We start from the raw sequence: 27,183 nt of genomic DNA, 5'->3' as shown, positions 1-27,183 counted from the left end.
TGCAATCTGTGTCTTAATATTATTTGAGTTTGCTTAGAAAGACAAGTAATAATTCCTTAAATCACACAGTTGGTTATTGCTGGGTTTGGTATTTGAGTCTCTCAATCTTTACTACCCCAAAGTTCATGCTCTGTCCTATATGTTGCAGTCAGAACATTGAAGGTGGGTAACTTCTATATATGTTTAAACCAGTTACCTTTATAATTAGAAAGAGGCTGCCTACCACAGAGTATGCCCAGAGATTCGTTACCTTTATAATTAGAAAGAGGCTGCCTACCACAGAGTATGCCCAGAGATTCATATATATATATATATATATATATATATATATATATATACACATATACACATATATATATACACACATACATATACATATACATACATATATAATCTGGAGATAATGCTGGGTTGCAGCAATGAAAAACGTTGCAAAACATTATTAAGGCCCCCCAAATATCCATAGTCTGGAATAATAGAAAGAGCCTAATGAGATGACATTTAATGGTCATAAAAATCAGGTTCATTATTTGGGTCCAAATAATAACGGTGCAAGTATGAATGACATGCAAGGCTTTATTGAAAGGGCACATTTATCTTTAAAAAAATTAACTGTGAATGAGGTACCTCAAGTAATATTAGCTGTGCAATCTGCGACAAAAAAAAAATGGAATCTTTTGGAACACCAAGTTCCTTATCAATCAAATAGAGATAATAACTTCCAAATGAGGATCTCCCTGGTGGCTCAAGGGATTAAGTCTCAGCATATCAAGCTATCACCAGCCATTGTGGCCTGAGTTTGATCCCTGGCCAGAGAGCTAACCCACATTTCATAGCAGACTTCTGCCTCGACTGCTGCTCCCCTCAGCAGTGTATTTCAGTAGATCTGCCCGTTCTGCTCTCCACTCTGTCTCTGATGAATCCTCTCACCCCCCACACTTCTGGCCTACACCCCAGTTCTTGTATGCATAAATAAATAAAAATAAATCTTTAAAAAAAAAAAAAACAACTCCCAAATCAATGTTGTGGATAAATGAGGTAACATCTGTTCCGATAGTGACAAAAACAGGTAGATATAGTGCTGTTCTGACTCCTAGTTGAGTGCTCTTAGACTTGATGAACATCAGGATGGAGTTGCCAACATACATCACAGCTCTATCTCTGTCACACTGCAGATTTATGCATGCCTTGTATGTCCATAAACACACTTTACTTCTTTACATATTATTTATATTTACATAAATTACATATAATGTTTGCTTTAAATCTCATATTCTGTGCATTTCTCTGTTACAAAGTAGGCATGGCCCAGGCAGCATTTAGAGCTAAAATGAAAGGCTTTATAATAAATATTACCCTTTGTGTGTGCATGGAAAATGGTCCCTTTCCCCAGTTTTCCCTGAGGGCACACTATTTTGGCTTTATTGTGACACTTCACTGTGACATTGCAATGAGGGAAAGCCATGCTTTACATGTCACTGAAAGAAATGCCACAAAATGCTAACATATCTTCTCAAGGTTGCCAGAAATAATTTCCACTGGGTTGTGTTTTCCCATCTGCGGAGCTCTGAAATGTTAAGGAAATAAATGAGCTCTATTATCTATATTTTTCTAGTAGATGAGAAAGGAAGAAAAAATACACTCAGCCCTGCTGAGTTCTATTCAATCAAACTGTTCCTTTAAACATCTAGATTCCTCCAGGGAACTTTATCAATGCACCAAATACCTTTCAATACTATATATCATACCTATGGTTTTGATTTTATTAAATTATATTTTAAAGTTTAGATTTTTACCAGTGAGAAATTTGGGGTTACACATTTAAGAAATGCTTCCATTTATAATAGAAACTCAAATTCTAATTTTAAATGTTATTCCCTTTGATTACAACACATGAATAAAATTTAGTTCAGAAAAAGAGTGAGGAAAATAATAATTAGGTAACATTAATGATAGACTGATTTCTGGCAGTATGTTTAGAAGTTAAATTAATTTACATTTTATGTTTTAAAAAAGAGTACAACTAAGAAACTATGAATACCCTAAATCTATGCAATGAACACTGGGTGAAGGAAGAGTTTTCCAGCTTATTTTCCATAGTAATGCATCTTCAGAGTGAGTTACCAGAAGATATTTAACAGGTTTAACAAATGTAGGCTAGCAATATATTCTAATTACATCCCCAAAAGAATAAAATAAATAAATGAAAGTTATGAATCCCTGAGTCCAAGGAAACTATTTACATGCTCCAACATTACCATAGAAATTTTATAGTATTCCTAAAATATCTTCTAATTAGGCTCAATACCACCAATTCATAGAAAGGCACAAAGAATATGATTTTGACTTAAGATCATCAGGGAAAAACAAAGGTATAATGACTGAAATAAAATTGAGCTATTATTATTTCAGAGATATGATTGTGTTTGAAGAAAACTCAAAAGAAGCTATAGGTAAAATATTAACTATAGATAAAATGTTAATATAACTTAATAGTGGGCCTCCCCCATGGCGCAGTGGTTGAGCTCTGGGCTGTGAAGCTGCCAGCAGCCTCTGCAGTGCTGGTTCCATCCCCGGCCACCAGCAAGGGCCCCACATGGCGCGCAGACCTCTCCTGAAGTGCCCACTGCTCCCCTCAGCAGTATGTTTCGTCATTCTGACTGTTCTGTTCCCTGCTCTGGCTCTGGTGAATTCTCTCACCCTCCTGTGCTTCTGACTATACCCAGTGCTTGTATAAATAAATAAATAAATGTTAAAAAAATAACTAAATGGTGACATCATATTAAAATGTTATTTGAAAGTCTATAAAGCAACAATAAAAAATAAAAAATACAATACATAGAAATATGCAATAGGAATAAATCTAAAGACAGGGACAAGGAGGAAGAGGCTCATAGGTAGACATATGAGAGTTAGGATGAAATATCAAGGTCTTTGACTTGCAAGGCAATAATCACCAAAGAGCATATTCCATGGAATAAGCTTCAAAGTATTCAGAATCACTGGTAAGGAAAAGTCATCATCTCTATCTATAGCCTTAATTGTGGAATCATTGATAGGGCAGATTGAGTGGGAGGGATTGAGGTGCTGAATTGCCCCAACAATATAGGTTCCCACTAAGACTGACTTAGCTGCTTCCATAACACAATATATCCAATCTGCCACCAAAAAGAATAAATGCCAAGTAATGGATATTTATCACTCTTGAAGGGGCCACAATTCAACTTGACCAGAATGGATAAATAATATATAAATAATAAATAATGCCATTACTACATTCAAAGCCTCAGATAATGCCATTGTATGAGAGCTTATAGAATATTTAATCCACCACCAAGGAAGGGATCTTCATACCTCTCATTGAACAAAGGAGCACATTTGGAAAATGATCATGGGGACAAAATCATTGGATTCCCTCACATCATTACTTACTATACATCCCAGACACTGCTGGTCTGATGCAGCAACAGAATGGCGTCTGGAAGGCACAGCTGAGATTAGCATTGGGGTAGTACTCTTCTAGTGCCCTCCTGGCCGGCAATGTGCATTCATAATGGTCATTATATAAACCTATCCTCAATAGTTTGAATAATCTGTCCAAAAATTAAGTAGTGGTATTAGGAGTGACTTGGTTTACCATGACTCCCAGAGACCAACTGAAAGGAACTATCCATTTCCTTAACTCAAGTCTAGACTCCAAATATAAAGTTCTTAGTCTACAAAGGGAGAATGCTCCTACCAAGACCACATTAAGAATTCTATCAAATTTTAAGCTCCAATTGCCTCTCAATAATTGGGGTTTCTTGTACTGAGAGATCAGTAGACAAGGAAAAGAAGCACTATCCTGGCAAGAGCAATGACCATGATCATGGAGAGTAGTAGGCCGCAATTACATTTTGAGGAGAGAGGAAAATACATTTGGCATCCCAGTGAACTTCTGAGGTGTCTCATGGTTTTACGTGACTAAAATTTGATAGCAAATCAAGATGTGCAACAGCTAGAGAATCTGAAAGTATGGAGACAAGGGGGCCCAGATTCCGAGGGATGAAGGTCCAAGCCATGCCACCAAATAATTTATGCCGTTCAGAAGAGGTACTTAAAACATGAAAATAATGGATAGAGGCATAACTAGAAAATAAAACACAAATACACAAAGCAAGTGGATTTGAACTATGAAGCAGGCTTAGTGAATATTATATTATGCCACTACCTTCCCCTACTTTAGGACTAAAGTATATGAATACTAAAGTATATGAATATTTCCCTGACATAGAGAGAGTTCTCAGAGATCATGGATTTTTGCTGAATCCATTTCTGGTCCTTGCTCTCAGAGAACCATCTAACTTAGAGTCACTTCACTGTGGAAGCAGTCCATATTCACTCTTGCCTTAAGGGTGATCTGTTGACTAGGCTGTAAGTGCTGGCAGGTGTGGAGATCCTCTTGACCTATAGAACTCCGATATTAGTGCCTCTGCAGTCTTTGCAATGAGAGTCATATGGTCTTAGATACTATATGTAGGTTTGCTCTTAACTTTATATGAAGAAGGTGAAAACAGAATTCATTATCATCCACTTAGAAAACCAAGAGATATTGATGTTTTTGACTTAAAAGACTGATGGTGGAAAAAAACATTAGTTTATTTGACAATAGAGTAGATTGTTCTGACATAAGGTTTTCATCTTGCTTTATTGAGGTATCTACTTATGGTGAGTCTTCGTGACTATATACTCAATTTGAAAATATGAAAAATATTGACAGTGACTTTTCCAATGGATTTGTTATTAACACAGTATGATAAAAACGTAAATGTATTTGTTGAGAGCTCATAATCCAACTAGGGAGGAAAAATAAGCACATGAAACAAAAATAAATCAAAAGAAAGAATATGCACTTGAGTTTGAAGTGAATGACACAAGCAGTAAGTAAGGAGAGGTCAGAGAAGAGATAGACAGGATGACACTCTTTTCCATGTGTTGTAACAGATAAGCTTACTTTTATGACCTAAGAGAGCATCTACTGAAATCTAAGACCCTCAATTTGTAAAATGGAAATATAATCTTAATACAATGACTTAGGAAGTCATAGTTTTTAATATTTTCCCACTGTATTCACAAAATGAACAGATGATCTTAAATGATGAAATCATTTCTGGTAAGAATTTAGGCAAATGTGTAGTCCTTTTTCCCCCAGACATGATGTCTCATTTGGTACAATGCTATAGTCTCACCTCACATTTTTTTTTTGTTTAATTTGAGGAGGTCGCTTCCTTTCCTGAAACTCCCTACCTGAATACTCTGTGCTATGGATTCATAATCTTCAATGGCTACTTGCCACACTTTGGAGACCAGACCCTGGGGTGAAGTTAAAGTTCTATGCAGTGGCTTGAAAGGGGTTTCACGATTCCTAAGAGAGATAAAGGCCCCCGTAAATGGCAAATTTACTTTCATAAAGTGAGGACTATAGAGACATTGTTCATCCTGTGAGGACAGAAATAAAATTCAGGACCCGGCTCTCTCCTCTACATATTAGAACGTTGTGATGATACTCCTGTTTACAATGCTGTGTCAAGCTGTAGTGTGCCCATTAGTAAACCTATAATTGAAGTTTCTCCTTTATTCATGCTATAAATTCAGCACCTAAGTTGTTTTATTTATCCATGGCTGGTTTGCTGTCATGGAACACTGACTCCATTGGCAAGGTTATTTGATAATATCAGGTTTACGAAAGGGGAGAATTTTTTCCCATAAGTTCAGCACTAACGGATACATTTTCCTCAATTAGTTTGGATTAAGTTTTATGAATGATAAATTAATTGCATAACATCCACAGGTTTTTTTCATAAAATAGTCATTAAAAGCTGAATTGTAGGAGTAACAATAATAATAATAATAACAACAACAACAATAACTACTTACTCTGAAACATGAGGTAATAGTTAAGTGGAATTAAGAAGAGTCCCCTCAAACCTCCCACTGCCCTTACATGATGGGTGCATATATTCTCCTTTGGGATGTCATTTCAGAAGCATTGTGAAAACACTGTCTTTTTATGCCACCACAGGATTTGGCATTTACCTTAATTATAAAACTTAACCCTTTGAATTGTAATTGCTTCCTTCTCCACCAGTCACCGGGAAACATGTACGAGAGAAAAGAGACTGTTTCTAGTTTATCTTCCTATCTCCCAAGCATAATAATATAAGACCTGTGTCTTAGTAATAGGCTCAGTAAATGTTCATTGAGGCAGAACTTCACCCAGATATAATTATATAAAAATTACTTTGGTGCAAACATGAACCTAAGGGATTGACTTTCTCCAGAAGATGCATCAAAAAGCACAGTCAAGTGTTCAGGTGACGGGACTGATCCCCATCCTTGGGACATAAGTTCACTGACCAGATGTGTATCTGTTCCTAGCTCCCCTCACCACAGAAGGTGTGCTTCTGCAAATAGTCAGAAAAGTCAGAAAAGAGATGAGAGGAGGAGGGAGCAGTAGGAGGTGAGTCAAGAAATCTTAGTTGGTCATGTGACAACTAGGCAAATCATTGTGCCATTTGGAACTGATGTGTCCTCAATGCTGCTCCTCTAGAATGTAGAACAATCATTTCATTTTATAATGATAACTCAACCCTCACATGATCCACATTTTTAAAGAAACAACTATTTGATCACTAATAAGAAAGCAAAATAATATGGCAAAATTTGGGGGATAGTCTAACATAAAAACATAAATTTCCTTCAATTTATATCCAAAGGTGACTGATTTATCTCAGTTAAATAATGTAAGCACCAATGTCCTTTTATTTGCTTATAGACTGAACAATTTATTAATGTATAACCACAGCTTAGCCATGTAATGTACAACTAGTTAATTGGTCTCTTCAGAAATACCATCTGATGGATTATAGAAATTCCTTCAAAAAATAGAAGGATATATTAAAATGAAAAAAAGATACAGTCATTATGTGAATTTTAGTATCAGAATACTGAAAATATTCAAAAGAATTTTAATACAAAAAGAGATTTATTGTTGTTTGCTGGTACCATTAAAGTCAGGCAGTTATTTTAGTTTGTCAGGGAATACTTCAAAATACATTCTCTTAAGTATAAAAACAATATAATATATGTGGGCCTCCCCGGTGGCGAAGCGGTTGAGCACTTGGCTGCTAAGCTGCCCGCAGGCTCTGCAGTGCCGGTTTGATCCCCAGCCACCGGCGATGGTCCCACATGGTGCGCAGACCTCTCCTGCAGCGCCCGCTGCTCCCCTCAGCAGTGTATTTCGTCAGTCTGCCTGTTCTGTTCCCTGCTCTGGCTCTGGTGAATTCTCTCACCCTCCCATGCTTCTGACTGTACCCAGTGCTTGTATAAATAAATAAATCTTAAAAAAATACATGTGGTTTTATATTAATTATATCAAATATCAGTATAAAACAAAAAATATTTAAGATAAATATGATCATGAAATTATATAAAATAAAAGTCACACAATTCATGAATTATTGTCCTAACAAAATAATCATTATATTGAGAAGATATTTAAAATAACTTACTTAAGAGATTGTATCATCTTACTTTATCTGTGAAAGTATTGTATTTACAGATTGTATCTGTTAAAAATATTGAATGTGGTTGAATAATAATATTAACTTCTTGACAATGCAAGGTAAATGCCTTTGTAGAACTGAGTTAGAGTGACTTTTTTTTAACTTTAACTAGTTGGCTGATAATTTGAAATCTTTCCTTTACTTGAATCTTGTTTTCCTAACCAATGAAATAATGAGAGTTGTGAAATTTCATGAAAATGGGCATAGAAATACTGAACTTTATTTTTGTATATTATGTATTATTATAAAAACTATATGCATTCATTTTTCAGTATTTACAAATATCTAGCTTTAGAATAAAGTACATCCTTCTTTAATTTTCCTAGAATAGTATTTTATATAGTAATTTTTGCTATCTGCAGAAATTGAGTTAGCAAAAATGGTTGAGTTCAAAAAGCAATGATTTAGCCCCATTAATTCCACTCCTGGACATTTAGCTGAAGAACATAAAAACAGTAATTTTAGATGTATGTACCCCAATGTTGCACTCTGATTTTCCAAGTACTACTTACAATAGTCAAGATATGGAAACAAACTGTTAACAGATGAATAGATTAAGAAGATATGGTATATAATAGAATATATACACAATGGAATACAAGTGAGCTACAAAAAATATAAGATGTTGCCATTTTCACTAACTTAGAAATATCTTGAGGGGATGATGTGAAGTGAAATAAGAAGCATAAAGACAAATACAGAGGCTTTCATTCTTATGTGGAATAAAGAAATAAAACAAAATAAAACAAAGCAAACCTTAGATACATAGAACAAATTGGTGGTCACCAGAGGGGAAGGAGATTATGAAATATGGGTGGGGATCACCCATGAAAGTGGGTGAAATATGTAAAGGATGTTACCTCAATTAAAATGTATTAAAATCAGAAAAGCAAATGACTTAAGCCATACTCTGAAAGTTGTTTGTGGTACCCTACTCTTCTTTCTTCTCCCTTCCTTAGCTGGGTCTACACTTTCCTCCTATGAAGGGAACAGCTTTGTTGGCTCAGCTTTGCACTGGGGGGAGAACATTTTAGGGCACCAGCCTCAAACTTGAAAGAAAAAAATAACTTAAAAATCAAGTATCATTATCTCATTTTTAAATCATTCCCATGAATAATGCAGAAAAGCTTCATGCATTCTCCCATGTAATTAACATGTTATTTTATTTTGTTTGGTGAATGTCTGCGTTAGTCTTGTGTGGACTAACATCCTGTGTGTCTTCTCCCTGACTTGCACCTTATTTATCTGTATTTATACTTCACACATCTATGTACAGCATAGGGCTGAGAATTTCCAGGATTCGTGGCATTTAATATGACCACGTAGGCACTGTGCCAGTACTTCTGCAGTTGGAGGAGACAGAGTCCTTCCATGCACACTTCTAAGGAAAGAAGAAGCAGTTAACTTTGTTATAAAAGTTGGGATTCAAAGTCAATTGCAGTTATTTAATAATCAGAATGAGAACTTGAAGTTTTTAATGGAGGTTGATAGAATGCAGAGCCATCTCCAGGCACTAGTAAAATTTCATTTTAAAAACTGCATTTCAACTCTCATTTTTAAATAGGAAGATCAGAATGGAATGACAGTGATTATAAAACACACAAAGAAAAATATCTTCTCTAAAGCTAATCCTGAACAGAAATAACAAAAATATGAATCTTCAATGAATGATTATTTGAATAAACTCAAGATCATGTGACTTGTTAGACAAGTTGGGGCAGGAAGAATTCAGTGTGAACTTATAAAGCCTTATATAGAAATTACATAAACTGGCAGAAAAAAAAAAAGCCGAGAATAATTTCTAAAGAGAGAAAGAGTAGGAGACACAGACATACTGACCTAAAGTAAATATACACCCGCTGAGGGAAAACAAAACAAAACTGGCACATAATACATACCCCGGAACAGTACTTCTTCAAGTAATATGGTATGTTTTGGGTTTTTAAACTACTATGACAAAAGACTTTTTAAGAGCATGTTACTGTTTTATGACTACTGTCATAAATGCCAATTTTATTTTTTGACATTTACTTGGATGCAGATATTTGGCCCCATAAATCTAGGATCCCCCTTTTTTTGTTCCTACCCATTATACACAAGGCCTTTGCTGTGAAAAAAAATTGTCTCGTATTTGGAAAGTTTCCATACATCTTTCTCAACTTCTCAACTTCATTGAATCATTTGACAGAACTTGCTGACATGTTGTAGTAATATTTAACAGGAAGATTACATGTTAAAATAGTGAAGTTAATACTTAATTAGTAGAAATCAACTACTTTGATATATTACTATAATAAGGTACATACAAATGTGTGTAATACCTAATTGTGAGTATATATAAGTATATATACATATATATGTACACACACATTGTTCTGTGAAATGTTTTAGCAGACAAGTAAGTTACTGAATCAGAAATAACTTGCTTTTAAAGGCTGCCCTGACTTAAAATCTCTCGACTAAAATTGAAGCCTACAAGTTCCACATGTCACTTCCCCTAACCCAGCCCCTCTGTAAGTAGCTATGCCTTCTTTTCCATCCACCTCCCTTTCTGGCCCACTATTAAGTCAGACAGATTTATCCTCAACATGGTTCTGCCATCTCTCAACCCAATGGGATGGCTAGCTAGCTCCCTGGGTTACACATGGAGAGCTCCCAATTTCCATTCACCAGATAAGAGTGGGTGACGATTTTGCAACTCCCTACATTCTAGTTTAATATTACATCACATAATCATTTCAAAAAAAGTCACATTCTCATTCAGAGTATTATATAACTGGGCTTCCCTGAGAATAGCAAAGAAAGTGGGAACCCAATTCTATATCAATGCTCATTCATCTAGATAATGTGGACACAGCACCTTCCACATGCTGTGGAAGTAATAGTGAAAAGAATTTGCATCATCCTGAAGAAACAATGTTTCAAGGCATGAAAGGGTTCTGTATACTCATTTCACCATTGGATCCACACTCTGGTTGCCTGGATTCTGGGAACTGCCCTGTAAATCATCATGTTTAAGGATGTTTCTATAGTTAATAAGGCTCAAAAGATTAAAAACCTGTTTGCAGGTTTAGTCATGGTGTTGTCAAGAAATTGTCCTGCATCGATTTCAGATAGAAAAATAAACTGAACAACAAAGATTAATTCATTAAAGCACAAAATCATAAAAATGGAAGAAATTGATCTTAGACTATGGGCTTTTTTTAATATGATATTTTAATATGATATTTTAATATGATTTTTTTAATATGATATTTTTCATTGTTTAAAAATATATGGGGCAATCTTGTTAAGGATGGGCAAGTGAAAGTGGGTGTGAAGTAATGGGGAAGACTGACCTTCATATATACTCAGGGAACAATATCTGTTCTTATCTTTCCTTCCCCCTGGATACCCAACCACCAAAATGATAGCATGTCAGGAACCACTGGAAGAGTTTGCCATTCAATCCAATTGAACTCATTTTCACAGAGTGATTGCAGTCTGTCCATAGGAGTTTCCTGGTGGATACAATCCTATCCTTCCAACTCCTACTCAAATTAACTGCTCATTACATTTTCCTCCCTTACATAAATCTACTTTATATGATTTATAAGACTGACTTTTTATGACTTTTAGATGTGGTCTTTCAAAAATGGTAAGGTCCCGTCTTATTCCAGTGTCTTCTATAGCTCTCAAAACACATTTACCCAAATATTTCATTAGCACTTTATATGCAACTGGCACTATGTTAGATGTTGGGGATATTATCAATGAAACAAAAGATGGTAATTCTTGCTCTCAGAGACCTACATTGTTATGAAAGGAGACAGGTTAGAAACAAGGTAAACAAGAAGACAAATTGCAAATAAGTAGAGTTGTGCTGCATATTAAAAGGTGATCGATTTTTTTTCACCAAAAATTAAACAGGTAAGGGGAATAGAGAATGCTGAGGAATGAGGGCTTGGCATTTTAAAGGTGAAGTTCAGGGGAGACCTTGCTGACAAGGGGGCATGTGAGTAAAGACTTGAAGTGAATGAAGGAGGGAGACATACTGCTAAACAGGAACAACACTGTAGGCAAAGGGAAGGGCACACGGGAAGAGCAATGCCTCAGCAGATCTGATCAAAGGAGGTGGCCAGGCATAGAGGGGAGGGAGAGACCAAGCCAGAGTGAGGATTTTGCATTTTTCACTGAGAAAAGGAATTTCAAGGGTTCTGAGAAGAAGAATGATGTGATCTGGCTTTCCTTTTTAACACACCATCTAGGCATCTCACAGAGGGAACTATCAGAAAAGAAGGACAGACTCTAGGAGCTGGGAGGACATTACTGCAATTATTCAGGTGAGCAATGCTGGGGATCTTACAAGAGCTGTGGAGGTGCTGAGAAATTGTCAGATTGTAGCGTGACCTTAAAGTTGAGAGAGAAGAATGATAGAGGAGATTAGCTATAGGGCATGAGGAGAGGAAGCATCAAGGAGGTCTTCACAACTTGCTTACACTCGGGGATCTTGTCTACATAGTCGCAGATGAGAGTTTGTGGTAAGTGAAAGAGAGAAATAGAGCTACAAATTTATTTACATGTGAATATATCCAATATATCTAAAGCCTGAATAGGATCACCTCAATCACCAGCAAAGAGGACTCACCTTTAGAAGCTGCACCATGGTGGGAGTCAAGAAGTCAAATTTGTTTAAAAATCACTGCGGGAGAGTGAAGTTTGAAGAAATACAGAACTTAGTGGTCCTGCAGGACACTGCAGGCTTTGTGTTGACTTCCACCTACAGGGATACAGGGTCCTTAGAGGCTTGAGAGTAATTACCAAGACCACTTTAAGAAGCCTAGGAGTCTAAATTCTATTCTCATAGGGCCAACCTGGAAGAATAGAGTCTACTCTGTGATTCCCACACAGGGAGAAAGGTGAGAACACATCCCCGGGGCCATACTATAATCATTTCCTTGCACAAGTTTCACGCCCTTGGCCCTGATTTTGAAAGGAGTCTCTAGAGTCCCACTTTTGAGAACCACCCCCAGCCCGCACACCTCTCCCAACAGATGGAGCATTCCTGTGCCTGAGAAACCTTATGACAGTTAAAGAAAACCGTGACCATGTGCCATTCTCCCTTACCTGCTCTGCTCTGTACCTGTCTGCCCCGGTCTTTGATTTAGTCTAAATATTCATGTGGCCAGCACTGTCTTTGCTTTCTGACCTATGGTGCGACCTGTAGCATGTCCACAGGCCCCCTTAGCTGATTTCTGCACACAAGCAACTTGGAAATGGGTAATTTGCATCTCTATTCCAGTTTTTGTTTTTTCTTCCCAACTGAAAATGACCAAATGAGAGCAAAAGTTAATAGATTCAGAGCACTTCACTTTTATATTTGATACTTTATTTTTTTTTTGGGGGGGGAGGGATATCTTTTTTATTTTTTTTCTTTTATATATATTTTTACATCATTTTTCATTTTTGCACAGTGTATGCATTTTCATCTTGGTTATAGTCCCCATACAATTCCCACCACCCTTGTTTTGATCCTACTCCCTTCTCTCCCCTCCCTGTAGTGTGTCTCTGGTTTATAGTTGCTTATTGTTTATAGTTGCTTTGATTTTTATTTTATTTTACTTTATTATAATTTATTTATTATAATTTTTACTTTACCCCTGATCCCTTATTTAGGTTTTCTAAATTCTCACTATGAGTGATACTTAATGATAAAATGTTTTTGCAAAGGAAGATACTTATTGACATTAGAAAAAGTGAATGAGAAATAATTACAGAGTAGGCTTATTTGTCATTAAAGGGTCAATAGAATATTTGCTGGTTAAATAATCTTGGCTTTAAGGGGACAGAAGTGAGGAAAGAATCTAAGAATTTGGGAGCAAGGAAATTTCAGGCACTATAAAAACAGTAATAGAGACTTGATATATTAAATAGAAATTCCATTCAACAAATTACTAACTACTTATTTACTATCAAAATAAATACTGACAGGCAATGGAAAATAAAATATTTTTCACATACTGGAAATACAACAGTCAATAGCATTCTTGCCCCTAAAAAATTCACAGTGTATTATAAAATATTTTTTTTAAAACGTTGTTCCTTTTTATAGTATCCCAAACAAATTATAAACTTGAAAACAGGGGTTCTGTTTTCTTTTGAATGAGTGGACAGATTAATGGATAATTAAATAGCTGTAATTCAAAGTAACAATGCTTAAAACAGACAAAAGAAGAATTGTGTTGGGCAAACAATGGAAAAGAATAGTGGCCTGTGAGTCATGGAAACAGTTCATAAGGCGATAACATCAGTGTTAGCCTTAAAGAATGAGTATAAATCCCACATGGGAAAAGATAAATTAATAAATTTTGCCTGGAATAGTCTATAATAGAGTTAACATGAAAGATCATTTTATAAAAATGAAAATAACAAGTAACTTTAAAGATGGAATTTCCTGTAGAACATGGTATGGTGATATTAGAAGAAGAAAATTCAGGGTAGGGTATTTAGAAAAAAAGTATGTTCTTCAAGAAAGAGAGAATTAACATGAAAAAAGATTATTTAATGAAAATCCCAAGGGAAAAGGTAACAAAGTAGAGGTTCAAAGGCAAAGATGAATTTAGAAGACATGTCTGACTAAACCAGGAGTTTACATTTCAGTTTTGCTTTGAGGTATGGGGTGGGGGAAGAGGAGGGAGGAGTTTGGAGGGGGCAGGCAGATAGGTGAATCCAGAGGCCAGAACTTAAAGTGTTACATAGAAAATGTTTCATTAGTTAAGAAGTCAGCAAGATGACATTTGAACAATTCTCCAAAGTTACACATCTAGTCTCTAATAGAACCCTTGGCATACAGGCCACTATTAACCTAATGTTTTATCCATCACATGAATCCATCAAATTCTAAGTGAGGACTTGCATTAGAGTTATGAGGAAATTTTGTGTTGTGTCAAGGGGCTCAAGAGAACTTTAGGGTGAGAAGATACTGATCAAAGGAACAAATAAACTGGGGAGTGCCTGCACTTGTTGAAAGGGGCCTCAGCATTACTGGTTACCAATAAATCAAGGGAATAATGCAGTCGTAGGACATATGTAACTTGACAGAACTTTTGGATCTTGTTTGCAACTTTAAGAACACATTCTAGATGACTGGAGAGTCCTCTACAGAGGCATGTAAAGTGGTGTTTAGAAAGCATTCTGACGTAAATTATCTTTCTAATGTGAAAATATTTAAGGAAGATTTGGTTGATTTCAAACACTTCCAAGAGGTCAGAACTAAGGCTTTTGCTTGTTATTACATGACTGTCAATATTGTTTGTTTAGCATTCTGTTACCCTGCATCAAATAGAAATGCAAACGTTCAATAACATTATTCTAAGAAGTCAGAGACCAAGACAATTTCAAAGAAACTCAGACCCTTGAGATTTCTGCCAACCTATACCATTGACAATTAGCAATGGAGAGAAGAGTTTTCCAACTAGTAATGAAGTCCAAGCTAGTACTTCTTAAACACTGTGCTTGTTAATAGCTTAGAGATCTTAAAATGCAGGTTCAATAGGTCTGGGGTGAACCTGCATTTCTAATAAACTCCCCAGGGGATACCCACCATGTTGACACTCTAAATAGCCAAGTTACAGGGTTGCATTTGATCCCTCAGTTGGAAGTAATTTCTCCACTTGATGCCCATAGTACTCTGCTTATATTACCTACAATGATGTCATTACATAATTCATTGGGTTTAGTACATCAATGCCACTAATTGTCTCTATCATAATACCTAATTTTACACTGGTAGAGAAAAAGCATTCAATAAACAAATATTAAAAGAAATATTCATTCTTCAATCAAGAATGAAATCTGGCAAATTCCGCTATGTAACAAGGTTTATGTTATAAGAAAATAAAAGCTAAATGGATGAAAAATTACCTCTGTGGGTGATCCTCTGAAAATCCAAAAGCCACTGTGCAAATACATCTTCACATATAACTTACAATAGTGACACTTTTTCACAGTTTCTAAGTTTAGATTCCTGGAACCTGTTGATTAACATAGGTCACCAATATCCTTGTGATAATATTTGTATATGGAAAAAAAGTTAAAAAAATAAACCACATTCTCTCTTTTCTTTTGGAGAAGCTTCACTCAGTGGGTAGTTACAAGCCTTATAGTATTCTTTGAAATAAGATATTATAATTTAAAATATATGCATTGGCATTTAAAAAAGACATATAGATCAATGGAACAAAGTAGAAAGCCCAGAAACTCACCCACACATATATGGTCAATTAATTTATGACAAAGTAAATAAGACTATAAAATGGGAAAAGAATAGTATCTTCAATAAATGGTGCTGGAAAAATGAGTAAGTCAGATCAAAAGGGATAAAATTGGACCTATCTTATTTTACACACAAAATTAACTCAAAATGAATTAAAGACTTGGATGTAAAATATGAAACTATAAATCTCCTAGGGAAAAAAAAAACACCGGCATTAAGTTCTTCGACAAAGTTCTTCACAATGAATTTTTTGACTCTGACACCAAAAGTGAAAGAGGCAGTAAGGGAGAAAATAAACAAGTGTGTCTACATCCAATTAAAAATCTGCATGGAGATGTGGTACAAATACACCATGGAATATTACTCAGCATTCAGAAAAGATAAACACATGCAATTTGCAGCAACATAGATGACGCTGGAAGGGATCATGCTCAGCAAAATAAGCCAGAAAGAAAAAGAAAAATACCGGATGGTCTCACTCATAGCAGGAATCTAGAAAACTTAAATAAGGGACCAGGATAAAGAATAACTATAAGAAAGAAAATATCAAAATTGACAAACAACTATGAACCAGAGACACTCTATGGCAGGTGTGGGGCGGGAAAAGGAGGGCTTGGGGTCAAAATAAGGGGGTTGTAATTGTATGGGGAATATAAAAAATAAAATTTAAATAAAAAAATCTTCTGCATGGAAAAAAAAAAGCATGATCCAAATGAAAAGGCACCCCAATGAATGGGAAAAAAATATTTGTAAATCACGTATCTATAAAAGGGTTAATATCCAAAATATATGAAGAATTTATACAATTCAATAGCAAAATAACCAATCCAATTAAAAAAAAAAAAACAGGCAGTAGGTATGAAGAGACATTTTCCAAGTAATGCATACTCAAGGTTAACAGTAGAATAAAGGATGCTCAACATCATTAATCATCAGAAAAATGCAAATCAAAGCCACAATATCACCTCACACCTGTTAAAATAGTTATTAAAAAGATAAGAGAATATAACCAAAATGAAAATGAACACATTGTGCAAAAATAAAAAATGATGTAAGAATTATATAAAATAAAATAAATTAAAAAATAAAAAGATAAGAAGTGTGTTGGCAAGGATGGGGATGAAAGAAATCCTCAGGCATTGGTGGGAGTATAAATTAGTGGCAGCCTCTATGGAAAGCAGTATGGAGGTTCCTCAGAAAATTAAAAATAGGACTATAATATAATTCAGCAATTCCACATCTGGGTATTTATCTAAAGAAAATAAAAACTCTAACTTTAAAAGGTATCTGAACCCCCATGCTCATTTCAGTATTTGCAATACACAATATGGAAACAACTTAAGTGTCCATCAGTGGATGAATTGATAAAGAAATTGTGGGTACATGAATGCAATGAAATATTATTCAGCCATAAAAAGAATGAAATCTTGCCATGTGTGGAAACATGAATGGACCTTGTAGGAATGCTAAGTGAAGTAAGTCAGACTGAGAAAGACCAATACAATATCATCTTACTTATCTGTGAAACATGAAAAAAAAGTAATCCAAGCTTAAAGCTTATAGACATAACAGATTGGTGGTTGTTAGAGGTGGGGTCATGATGATGAAGGTGGTGGGAGAGGTGGGTCAAAAATAATTTACAGGGTGGTGTGATGTACAGCATGTAATGAACAATATGTTGATTCTAGTTACTAAATCTGTATTGCATATTTCAAAGTTGCTAAGAGAATAGATCTCAACACTTTGCATCACAAGAAAAAAATTATTTATAAATATGTAAGGTGATGAATGTTAACTAGACTTATTGTGGTGATCTTTTCATAATATATGCAAATATCAAATCATTATGTTATATACCAGAAACAACTAATATAATGTTATATGTCATTTATACCTCAAGAAAAACACTTAAAAATAAAGTAGAATATACAAATCCATAATAATCAAAACTGCATGGTATTAGAACAAGAATAGACACAAAGACCAATGGAACCAAATAGAAAATCCAGAAATAAACCCATAGGTTGACAGTCAACTAATCTTTGACAAAGGAGCAAAGAATATGCAATGGAGCAAAGAAAGTGTGTTCAATAAATGGTGCTGGGAAAACTGGGTTGCTACATGCAAAAGAATGAGGCTTAAGTACTACCTCACACCATGCACAAAATCCAACTCAAAATGGATTAAAGAACTAGACATAAGACCTGAAACCATAAAGCATATAGAAGGAAATATAGGCGAAACACTACATGACGTAGACCTAAGCAACATTTTTAAAGACTCATCACCCAAAGCAGTGATAGCAAAGGCAAAGATAGACAGCTGGGACTACATCAAATTAAAGAGCTTCTGTACAGCAAAAGAGACAGTAACCAAAACAGAGATACCCCACCGACTGAGAGAAAATTTTTGCACACAACACTAATGATAAAGGACTGATCAAAAAATCTATAAAGAGCTGAAGAGACTCAACAAAAACAAAGCGAACAATCAGTCAAAAAATGGGCAGAAGAGCTTAAAAAGGAACTTCTCTAAAAAAGGAAATGCAAATGGCCGACAGGCATATGAAAAAATGTTCAGCATCACTTGTAATCAGGGAAATGCAAATCAAAACTACAATGAGATGCCATCTTACACCAGTGAGAATGGCACATATTAAAAAAAAACAGCAAAAACAAATGTTGGCAGGATGTGGAGAAAAAGGAACTCTCCTGTACTGCTGGTGGGAGTGCAAACTGGTCCAACTACTATGGAAAGCTGTGTGGAAATTCCTCAACCTGCTAAAGATGTATGTACCTTTCACTCAGTTTCGCTGTGAACATAAAACTGCTCTAAAAATCTATATTCTTTTATAAAAATGAATGTGGGGGTCTGCAGTAGCAGAACATAATGTCATGGCTATGGTGGGTACAAGAAGGTGTGGGGCACACCCTGAACCACCAATGGGACTTATGTGTTGCCTTTGATTCACTAAAGACATATAAAAAAATTATACTTAGTGTTACTGAACTATGCTCATCAGTCAATGGTGGGTAATGTCATTTGTCCTGGTTCTCTTATAGGTTTGCAGTTTGGATCTACTTAGACACCAGGTATATTATTACAACACCTCACTTGGTAGGCACTTACTGAAGGCCTGCTCAATAGCAGAGTCAATGCTAAATGTTATAAAAAGCTGTGTAGGGCCTCCCTCGTGGCGCAAGGGGTTAAGACGAAGCACTATGAAGCTATCTGTAGCCACTGCAGCACCAGTTCGATCGCTGGCCAGGGATCTGGCACAGCAGAGCTCTCCTCTCTCACCTGCTGCTCCCCTCAGCACTGTATTTCAGTAGATCTGCCTGTGAATATGCTCACCCCCTGCACCTCTGGTTTGCACCCCGGCTCTTACATGCAAAAAAAAAAATTAATCTTTGAAAAAAAGGCTATATAAGTACATACTTAGGTAGCAATATAGTTAATGAAATTTTCTTGGTTAAACAAAAAACTATTTAAAAATATTTCATTCTTATTGCAAACCCTCTTGCTATATTTTAAGGTACTTTCTTATCTTAGTAAGTATAGTAGAATGAAAAAAATAATTTTTCTGGAACTAAGTTATTTCATGCCTCAAAGTCACATGGCCACCACCAAACCCACCCATTACACAGAGTGTGGGTGAGAAGACGGGGTTTGGGGGTTAGCAAGATAATGTACTATGAGGCTTCAGATACCCCCAGGCTGGATACTTCTTTTCATCTATATTAAATTCTTATCATCACTTTCCTTGGTTATCAGTCTCAGTTCGCCCTCTAGGTAGAATATTATAGGAAAGGAAAATAACTTTAAAGTGTCCATTTCTTGGATTCCAATTTATAGATTTGGCCATAGTTTTACAAAGACAAATTGCTAGCATGAATATAGTAAACACGTAATTAAAGATCCAAAAGATTAACTGAGCCTTGCATTTGGAAATCAGGGTGATGAGGAAAGAAGAGGGGGCTCTCCCTTGTTTTATCCAACCTCATGATTAAAACAACTTTTTCCTTCAACCTGGATAATGGATTTATGCAACACTTACTATTTGAAATAATTTTCTATCCACTTGTTCCTCTGGAGTTGTCATCTCTACAAATCTCTGCTCCACAGATCACTGTGCAATAAGTAGCTCCACTAAATTATGCTTATTAAAGGAAACTTTATTCTCAAAAAAAGAAGTCGGAAAGAAAATGTTGAGCATTACGTAATTTAACTGGCATAAAGACTATAGTGGGGCCTCCCCAGTGGCGTAGCAGTTGAGTGCTGGGCTGTGAAGCTGCCCACAGCCTCTGTAGCACTGGTTCTATGCCTGACCACTGGCGAGGGTCCCACATGGCACACAGACCTCTCCTCCCACGCCCGCTGCTCCTCTCAGCAGTGTATTTCCTCAGTCTGCCTGTTCTGCTCTGGCGAATTCTCTCACCCTCCTGTGCTTCTGACTGTACCCAGTGCTTGTATAAATAAATAAATAGATCTTAAAAAAAAAGACTATAGTGAATGAAATAAGATAGAAGGAAAAGGGAATCATCTGGAAGTCACAAATTTTTTTCATGTCAATTAAATGTTATTAAACCTATAGCTTATTGATTACATAAAATATTTAACATTCTAAATCTTATAAGAAATTTTCAAATAATAGGGTTTTAAGTGAAGGAACAAATTATATGAAAAAAAATTAAATAAAGTTCATTACAAAACTTAAGCCAACAAATTTTAAGCAGTAATGAGATCATGAAAGTACAGTGGGATTTGACTCTAATATACTTACAAGCCTTGAATTCATTTGTATCTCTAAGCAGTCACATAGGAAAGCCATTTTAGAGTCCAGAATATATTTTCCTAATTAGAGGGGAGGGGGGATAGACTGGTGTAAAACGTTTTGCTAATGCATGAAACAATTACCAATATTAGTAGATGAAATAATAGCATGAGGATCCGATTAAGGATAATAGTAATGAAAGAAAAGAACAGAGAATGCAATGCTCATGATTTAGAAAGACACAAGAGAGCTTTCTCAACAACACCTGTAACCTGAATTGTATTAGAGGAAAGACTGGAAATGCTAATAAGGAATATGATGAAAGGTGGGCCTGTGGTTATAAATTGTTTTTTTAATACTGATGATAGTAGCTGATGTAGAGTCTAACAAGAAGATGAGAATGTCAGTATCAATTTTTATTAGTGTCATGAACAATATACGGTATATTTAAATTAGTTTATTTGTATTAGTATTTTTGCAAGTAGTAGCTCTAGATGCAATAACATGTCCAATGCATTCAAAAAAAGAAGCAAATAAAGTTGCCAATACTCTCTACAAAATAGCTGTAAATTTTACACTGCAGAAAATATGCCACACTTTCTAAGAAGCTCGAATTCAGGCACACAATACTGGATTCTGGATCATAAGAAATATGTGGAATAAATTGGAGGGGCAATTGTAGCAAATGGAAAAAGTTGTACAAAAATTAAAATGACACTAAAAATATAACATGGCATATAAATCAGAACTTTGATCCCAAGATTGATATAGGATGATAATTAGGATCTACAGCTAGGTTGATTTAAACCATTTAAAAAAAAACCTGAGACCTATTCAGCCTAAGCATAATCATTTTGCTGAAAATAACTATTTATAAAATGAACAATAATCAGTTAATAATTTTTATAAACTGAGTTTTATTAAAGAAAAATAAGTGAATTAGTTTTGTTTATGAATTTTCCTAGCAATTGTCATCAGCTTTCTGAGTTACTTTAGTGACGAATTAGGAAAAACTGAATATGTGACAAAATAATTTTTAGTGAATTAGGAGACTAGGAAATATTATTTTAATTAAAATATATTTTGAATTTCAGAAAACGAGGCTGTTGAAAAATAAACCATAAGAGTTAAAATGTAAGATTTTGAAAGTCCAGCTCTTGAGTCATGAACAATGAACCACTTCTTTTTATTTATATTCTTGACAGTTTGGTATTAACTATGAATAAGAGAAAGCTTATCCTGTGACTGAGAATGTGGCTTCTGAGTCAGAAGTCTATGCTACTAGTTTTTAAACTATTTTCACCTTATTCATCTAAAAATTGGAACATAACTTCTACATTGTAAGATTATTGAGATTAAATTAGACAATAGAACAATACAGAATGCTCAAGAGTGTCTGGTAGGCAAAAAGACCTCAATAAGCAGTAGTTTATTGTAATTATTAATGTAATGAAGGAATAGTAAATTCCATTTCCCCCAGAAAAGTTAATTTAAACATTTTACCCTGACAAACTTTCTTCTTGTGGATAATTCCTTCCTTTTTCTCTAGAAATTCTATAATTTCTTGTTTGGTCATAGTACATACTTATTCATTCCATCAAAAATTCTCTTTTCTTGTTCAAGGTTTTCTTTAAATCATCTAACACAAAAAGTCATTTTCTCTCTCCAAAGTGTTTGAGACCCTCAAAAAAAAAAAACTGTCTGAAAACAGCAGGTGAGATGGCCAAGAGTTCGTGGGCACCCCTGTCCGGTAGTGACCAGCAGGAGACTTTCTCTGTATGTCAGACACTGACTGCTTTATGAGCCTGTGATCATTTTGAATTTATCTTGATAATTCTATAAGGGACATAAAGGCTACAAATAGGAATCTTACTGAAAACATATTTAAAAAGCAAGAATTTAACAGAGTCAGACAATTCAGTCATTTAATTCTGTCCTAATATGCAGATATTCTATTATATACTGCTCATATATAGGTACATATATGTGTGTGTATACTGCTCTTATAAAGTATTCTTAAATGTACAATTCTCAATGAAAAAATTGGCCATAGAGTCCTACTAACAAAATTCCACAGAAAAAAAGCATCAGAATGAAAGTGTGTACTCACTTCTGATAAATACATGTTCTACTAAATGCATAAGTCAAAATTGTAATGGAACAAATCATACAAAACATACAAGTAACTAAGGTGGCCTTGCTTCAGGAAATCATGGAGTACATTGGCTGGAAAAATAACTATGGAGATTATGAATTCATATATTGTGGATTTCCAAGTGCAGCTACACATCATCTTGTTTTCAGAGGAACAGATACATAGGCCACTGATGTTGTTTATATGCGTTCCTCGGGAAAGAAAGGTGGATTAGAGTGGTTTAGAACTTTCTAGGTATACAATTGCAAGCCTTGAGAAGAGACTGGTGTGACTTATTGTATTACTGACATAACTTCTCTTAAAAAAATATCATCCATACAGAAAAATGTAGCACCAGCATGCATTTCTCTTAAAAAATAAAAATAAAACTTGACAAAGATTCTGTGAAAGAAAGTCTAATTGGAGTTTAATCTAAAAATCTGTTACATTAGAATTTTCTGAACATTGCTGAGGCACATTCATGGTACCTAAAGAAATGTACAGGGTCACCACCACCAACTTCCAACAAATTCTATCAGTTATATTACCCCTAAATGTCTATGTTTGAATAATTATGTGCTTACATGATGGAATTATCTAATTATTTCAAGCAAAGAGTGGCAAATTTAAAACTTGGTTTTCTTTTCATCAGGTTCATAGATACGTGGCAGCTCAATTCTTTTGCACCTTTATTGCAAAACCAACAGTAAAATAGTGTGTTTCATTATCAAAATATTAGATACATCAATTACCAGTAGGTTTTCTCTTTCTCTTCCTCTTTGGTATGTAAACAGAAGTGCATTAGCTTATTCCTCATACTAAAACAGGGACTCTCAGCCTTGAAAGTACAAAATATTATAAAAATTGAAGCCAATCAATATCAGAAACAGAAATGTAGGACAAATCTTCAAATCTTACCTGAGTTCCTGGATTAGAGAATCCATTGCCACTGTTGACAAAATTGAGGAGGAGAGGAGAGGGGAGGGGAGGGGAGGGGAGGGGAGGAGAGGAGAGGTGGGGAGAGGAGAGGAGAAGAGAGGTAGAGAGAGAGCGGGAGGAAGGGGGGAGAAAATAACATAAAAGAAAGAAAAGAAAAAAGAAAAGGAGGGAAGGAGGAAAGGAAAATCAGTTTAGAATCTTGAAAACCATATTACTGAAATTTCCCACCCACCTGAAGATAATGAGCAATAAATGGTCAGCACAGACTCTGCTTATTTTCCCACTGGGTAGGAATTGATCTTTTTTGGTTCTGGTTCTTTGGAGACAATTGGATAGATGACTATGAGCTAGAAGAGATGATTGTGGATTTGGTGCCTTAGATGACCCCGGACCTTTCAGTCATAGTTTTGATTTTCCAAATGCCTAGCTTTAGAGATTCATTGAAAATTATAGGCAGAAAGGGCTTAAACTATTTTTAATCAATTTTGTGGATCATATAGGAAATTATCAAAAGAATCCTAAGTTTACATTTTTTATTTCCATTAAATATTTAAGTAAAACTAAGCATTACCAAATGAGCATGTCCTAAGATTTTATTTCCTAAATTTCATATGTATAGAAAGAGGAGGGTAAACTTCAGCGATGCTAATATCAACATCATTTTAAAAATAAAAAAAAAATAAGAGCTGTGATTTTTCTGACTAAAAGATGGAAATGAAAGAAGTCAATGTTTACAAATACCTGCCTACACAAGGAGAAGCAGCATGTTGAGACAACAGGTGGCTTTAAAAGATTACCCAAGCTACACGAGAAACAGTTGTTTGATTTCTCCAAGAACATTTTGGCTCAATTTAAGGGTATATGTACGTACCAAAAGAAATCAATGTCTAAAAAGAATCGCAAGTTAAAAGACCCACACTTAAAAGTACAAGTACGGTAGAGCAATGTAATTTTAGAGTCAAAACAAGAGATTCAAATAATCCAAATTTAGTCCCTGGAATGCTGATATTTATGACAGACATGAGCTTTTCTTAAATAATGAATATAATTGTGTTTCCTAAATTTGTTTTCTATTTAGAAGTTGGCTGATTAGAAAATTAATATTTAGCGATATCGCTTTCCAAACATTAGGATTATGTTATTACTACACACACACACACGTTATATATAAAACATGTATATATATATGATATATATATATATATAATATACGTAACATCAGCTAATAACATTGTGCATAGAGACATTTAGAGAGAAGGTTGCACCCTCCATGTGTATGTTACCACACCCACCACCAAGGCACCCAGAGCCCTGCACTATAGTCCACTGTGCCCTTCCCCCTATTTGTTCTGCCCTTTCTTTCTCCTCCTCTGGTAGTCTCAATTCTATAGTCAGATTTCTAGGGTTAGTTATTCATTTGCTTTTATCTGATCCTTTGTTTCATTTCAAAATTAATTTAAACTAAACCTGGAAAATAATGCAATGCAAAACTTCTGTTTGGTTTGAGAAAATTTCCATTATCTTGTCTAGCAATAATCTGCATCTTGGTTAAAACATAGCTAACGCTAACCAAGATTACTTTTTAACTGGAAAAATAATCATTTGGAATTTATTAAACATTGGGGGATTCTGGATTTTAGTCAATAGGAATTATTTACCTTGACTACATATATAAGCATCGCCAATGAAAGCATTCCACTTGATCAGCCACTTTCAAAAGTAAATCCCAAAGCCCTTCCAATTGTAGGACTGCTGCCTGACTCAGCTTCCTCAGCAAAGCTGACTGTGAAAAGAGTGGGCTGTGGAACAGCTATCCAGAGTGTTTTCAGAGACCACAGTGAACCTACAGTTTTCCATTTAGAATTAAGGGTCACAAAAATATAGCTAATTATAATAAAAGTTATTTTCCTTAAGGGGTATTATTGCCAGTCAATCCTGTTTTCCAGATGTTTAGATCATCAAGGGCCTGTTTATATTTCAATATTACATTACCATCTGTTGGTTACAAAAAGAGAGGGATAACTGGCGAGTTAAACCTTTCAAACATTACTTTGCAGAGCTGCAGGAGATTCCCAGGAGGGATAGTCAAAAAACAAACATCATCATTTTACTTGAGCTAAGTTTAGATTAGGAACCACTAAACCAGATAACATAAAAATCAAAACCTGCTTTGGCAATAAACTAACAGTCCCCTCTTTTCCCTTGGTCATTAAAGGTCACTTCGATAATTTGAAGGTCTCTCTGAAGCATTTTTCTTTTACTGATCCTTATGTTGTTTTGCATGATATTCAAGTCCACTCATGATTTCATTTTGTAAAAATTAGCATCATATATCATTTGGACTTTCTGAGTCCTTTAACTACTGGTCATCACATAATATAATGTGATGATGCAGTTCCCTAGCTGGATTAAAAAAAAACTAAGGAAGTTGTAATCTTTTTGACTACACATTAGGGACCACCCATTGGAACTCCCATATTTTATGCTTTTGTGGGCATGATGTCTTGGAACCTGCTTTGCTAACTCACCCTTGGTTTCTTTAGAGCGGGTCCTCAGGGTTTTATCTTCAGCCTCTGCATCCATCTGTAATTTTAACACAAAGACCTGAGGTCATTCCTTTGACATTGACCAAAATTTGAAAGCATGTCATTAGTAATTCTGAAGGCCATTATGAAAAACAGAATAGCCTTCCTTGCTCTTAATAGCATCCTGAGCCTACAAGGATAGAATAACGACTTCTCTTGAACTCCATAAGTTTTGGAAATACTTCTATAGATACTGGAACCAGAAACAAGAGGGCAGGTGTTCCTGTCCACAAGTGTCTGGTAGGGCTTCAAACATGTCTGGCATGGCAAAGATAGAAAAAGGGGTCATCTGATTAACCGTGCGTGGCTGTGGAGATGAAAACTCAATTGCCAAACCAAAACGTCTCAGACTTATTTACTAAAACCTAACTCTTTTGCATTTCTAGACACTTTCTAATACACACCTCTTTGTAACTCAGGACAAATAATTCCCCATATAATAAAATATCAGGAAGGCAAGCCCTATTTTCAAAGACCATTGGAAATGTGGAGCATTAACAATGACATGTATTTACTCCCAGAATGCCAGAATAAATATTGGTTATAATAATCCAAATCTATAAAGAAGGTGAAATTTGCATGTTGTGTGTGTCAGTGTCAAATTCTCTAAAACATCATTACTAAATATTTTAAATGTAATCAAATAGATTTTCAAAGGGATGCAAGGACTTTAAAAGCCTGTTGTTTTTGTCCACATGGAGATAAATTCTGACCTGACTACACTCATCCATTTCACTAGACTCCTCTAATCATCTTTGAGTGTAATTCACTTCTGCACAATATCAGAAGGAATTCTTAAATAGAAAGAAGTTGTTTTGTTGAAAATCAGAGGCAGGCAGAAGGCGCTTTCTGTGGCTCTCATCCTTAAATTCTGACACTAGCTTGGATGTGGT

The 27,183-nt window shown here is 35.2% G+C and overlaps 1 protein-coding gene across 1 annotated transcript in view; it reads right to left on the bottom strand.

Annotated features, from left to right (window-relative positions):
• Positions 1-26,263, bottom strand: part of LOC119243697 (suppression of tumorigenicity 18 protein) — a 97,456-nt gene extending 71,193 nt beyond the window's left edge. Inside the window, exons 1-2 of the mRNA XM_037509662.2 lie at positions 26,234-26,263; positions 23,685-23,715 (exon numbers count right to left, since the gene is read on the bottom strand). Coding sequence (XP_037365559.1) covers positions 23,685-23,710 — 26 coding nt within the window. The 5' untranslated portion in view covers positions 23,711-23,715; positions 26,234-26,263. The remainder of the gene's footprint in view (positions 1-23,684; positions 23,716-26,233) is intronic.
• Positions 26,264-27,183: the final 920 nt, after the last annotated feature.

The sequence above is a fragment of the Talpa occidentalis genome, unplaced genomic scaffold (genome assembly GCF_014898055.3).
Source record: "Talpa occidentalis isolate TD23 unplaced genomic scaffold, MPIMG_talOcc4v2.1, whole genome shotgun sequence".
NCBI lineage: Eukaryota > Metazoa > Chordata > Mammalia > Eulipotyphla > Talpidae > Talpa > Talpa occidentalis.
The sequence above is the reverse complement of the archived record's forward strand: the minus strand, read 5'-3'. Positions and strand labels throughout refer to the sequence as shown.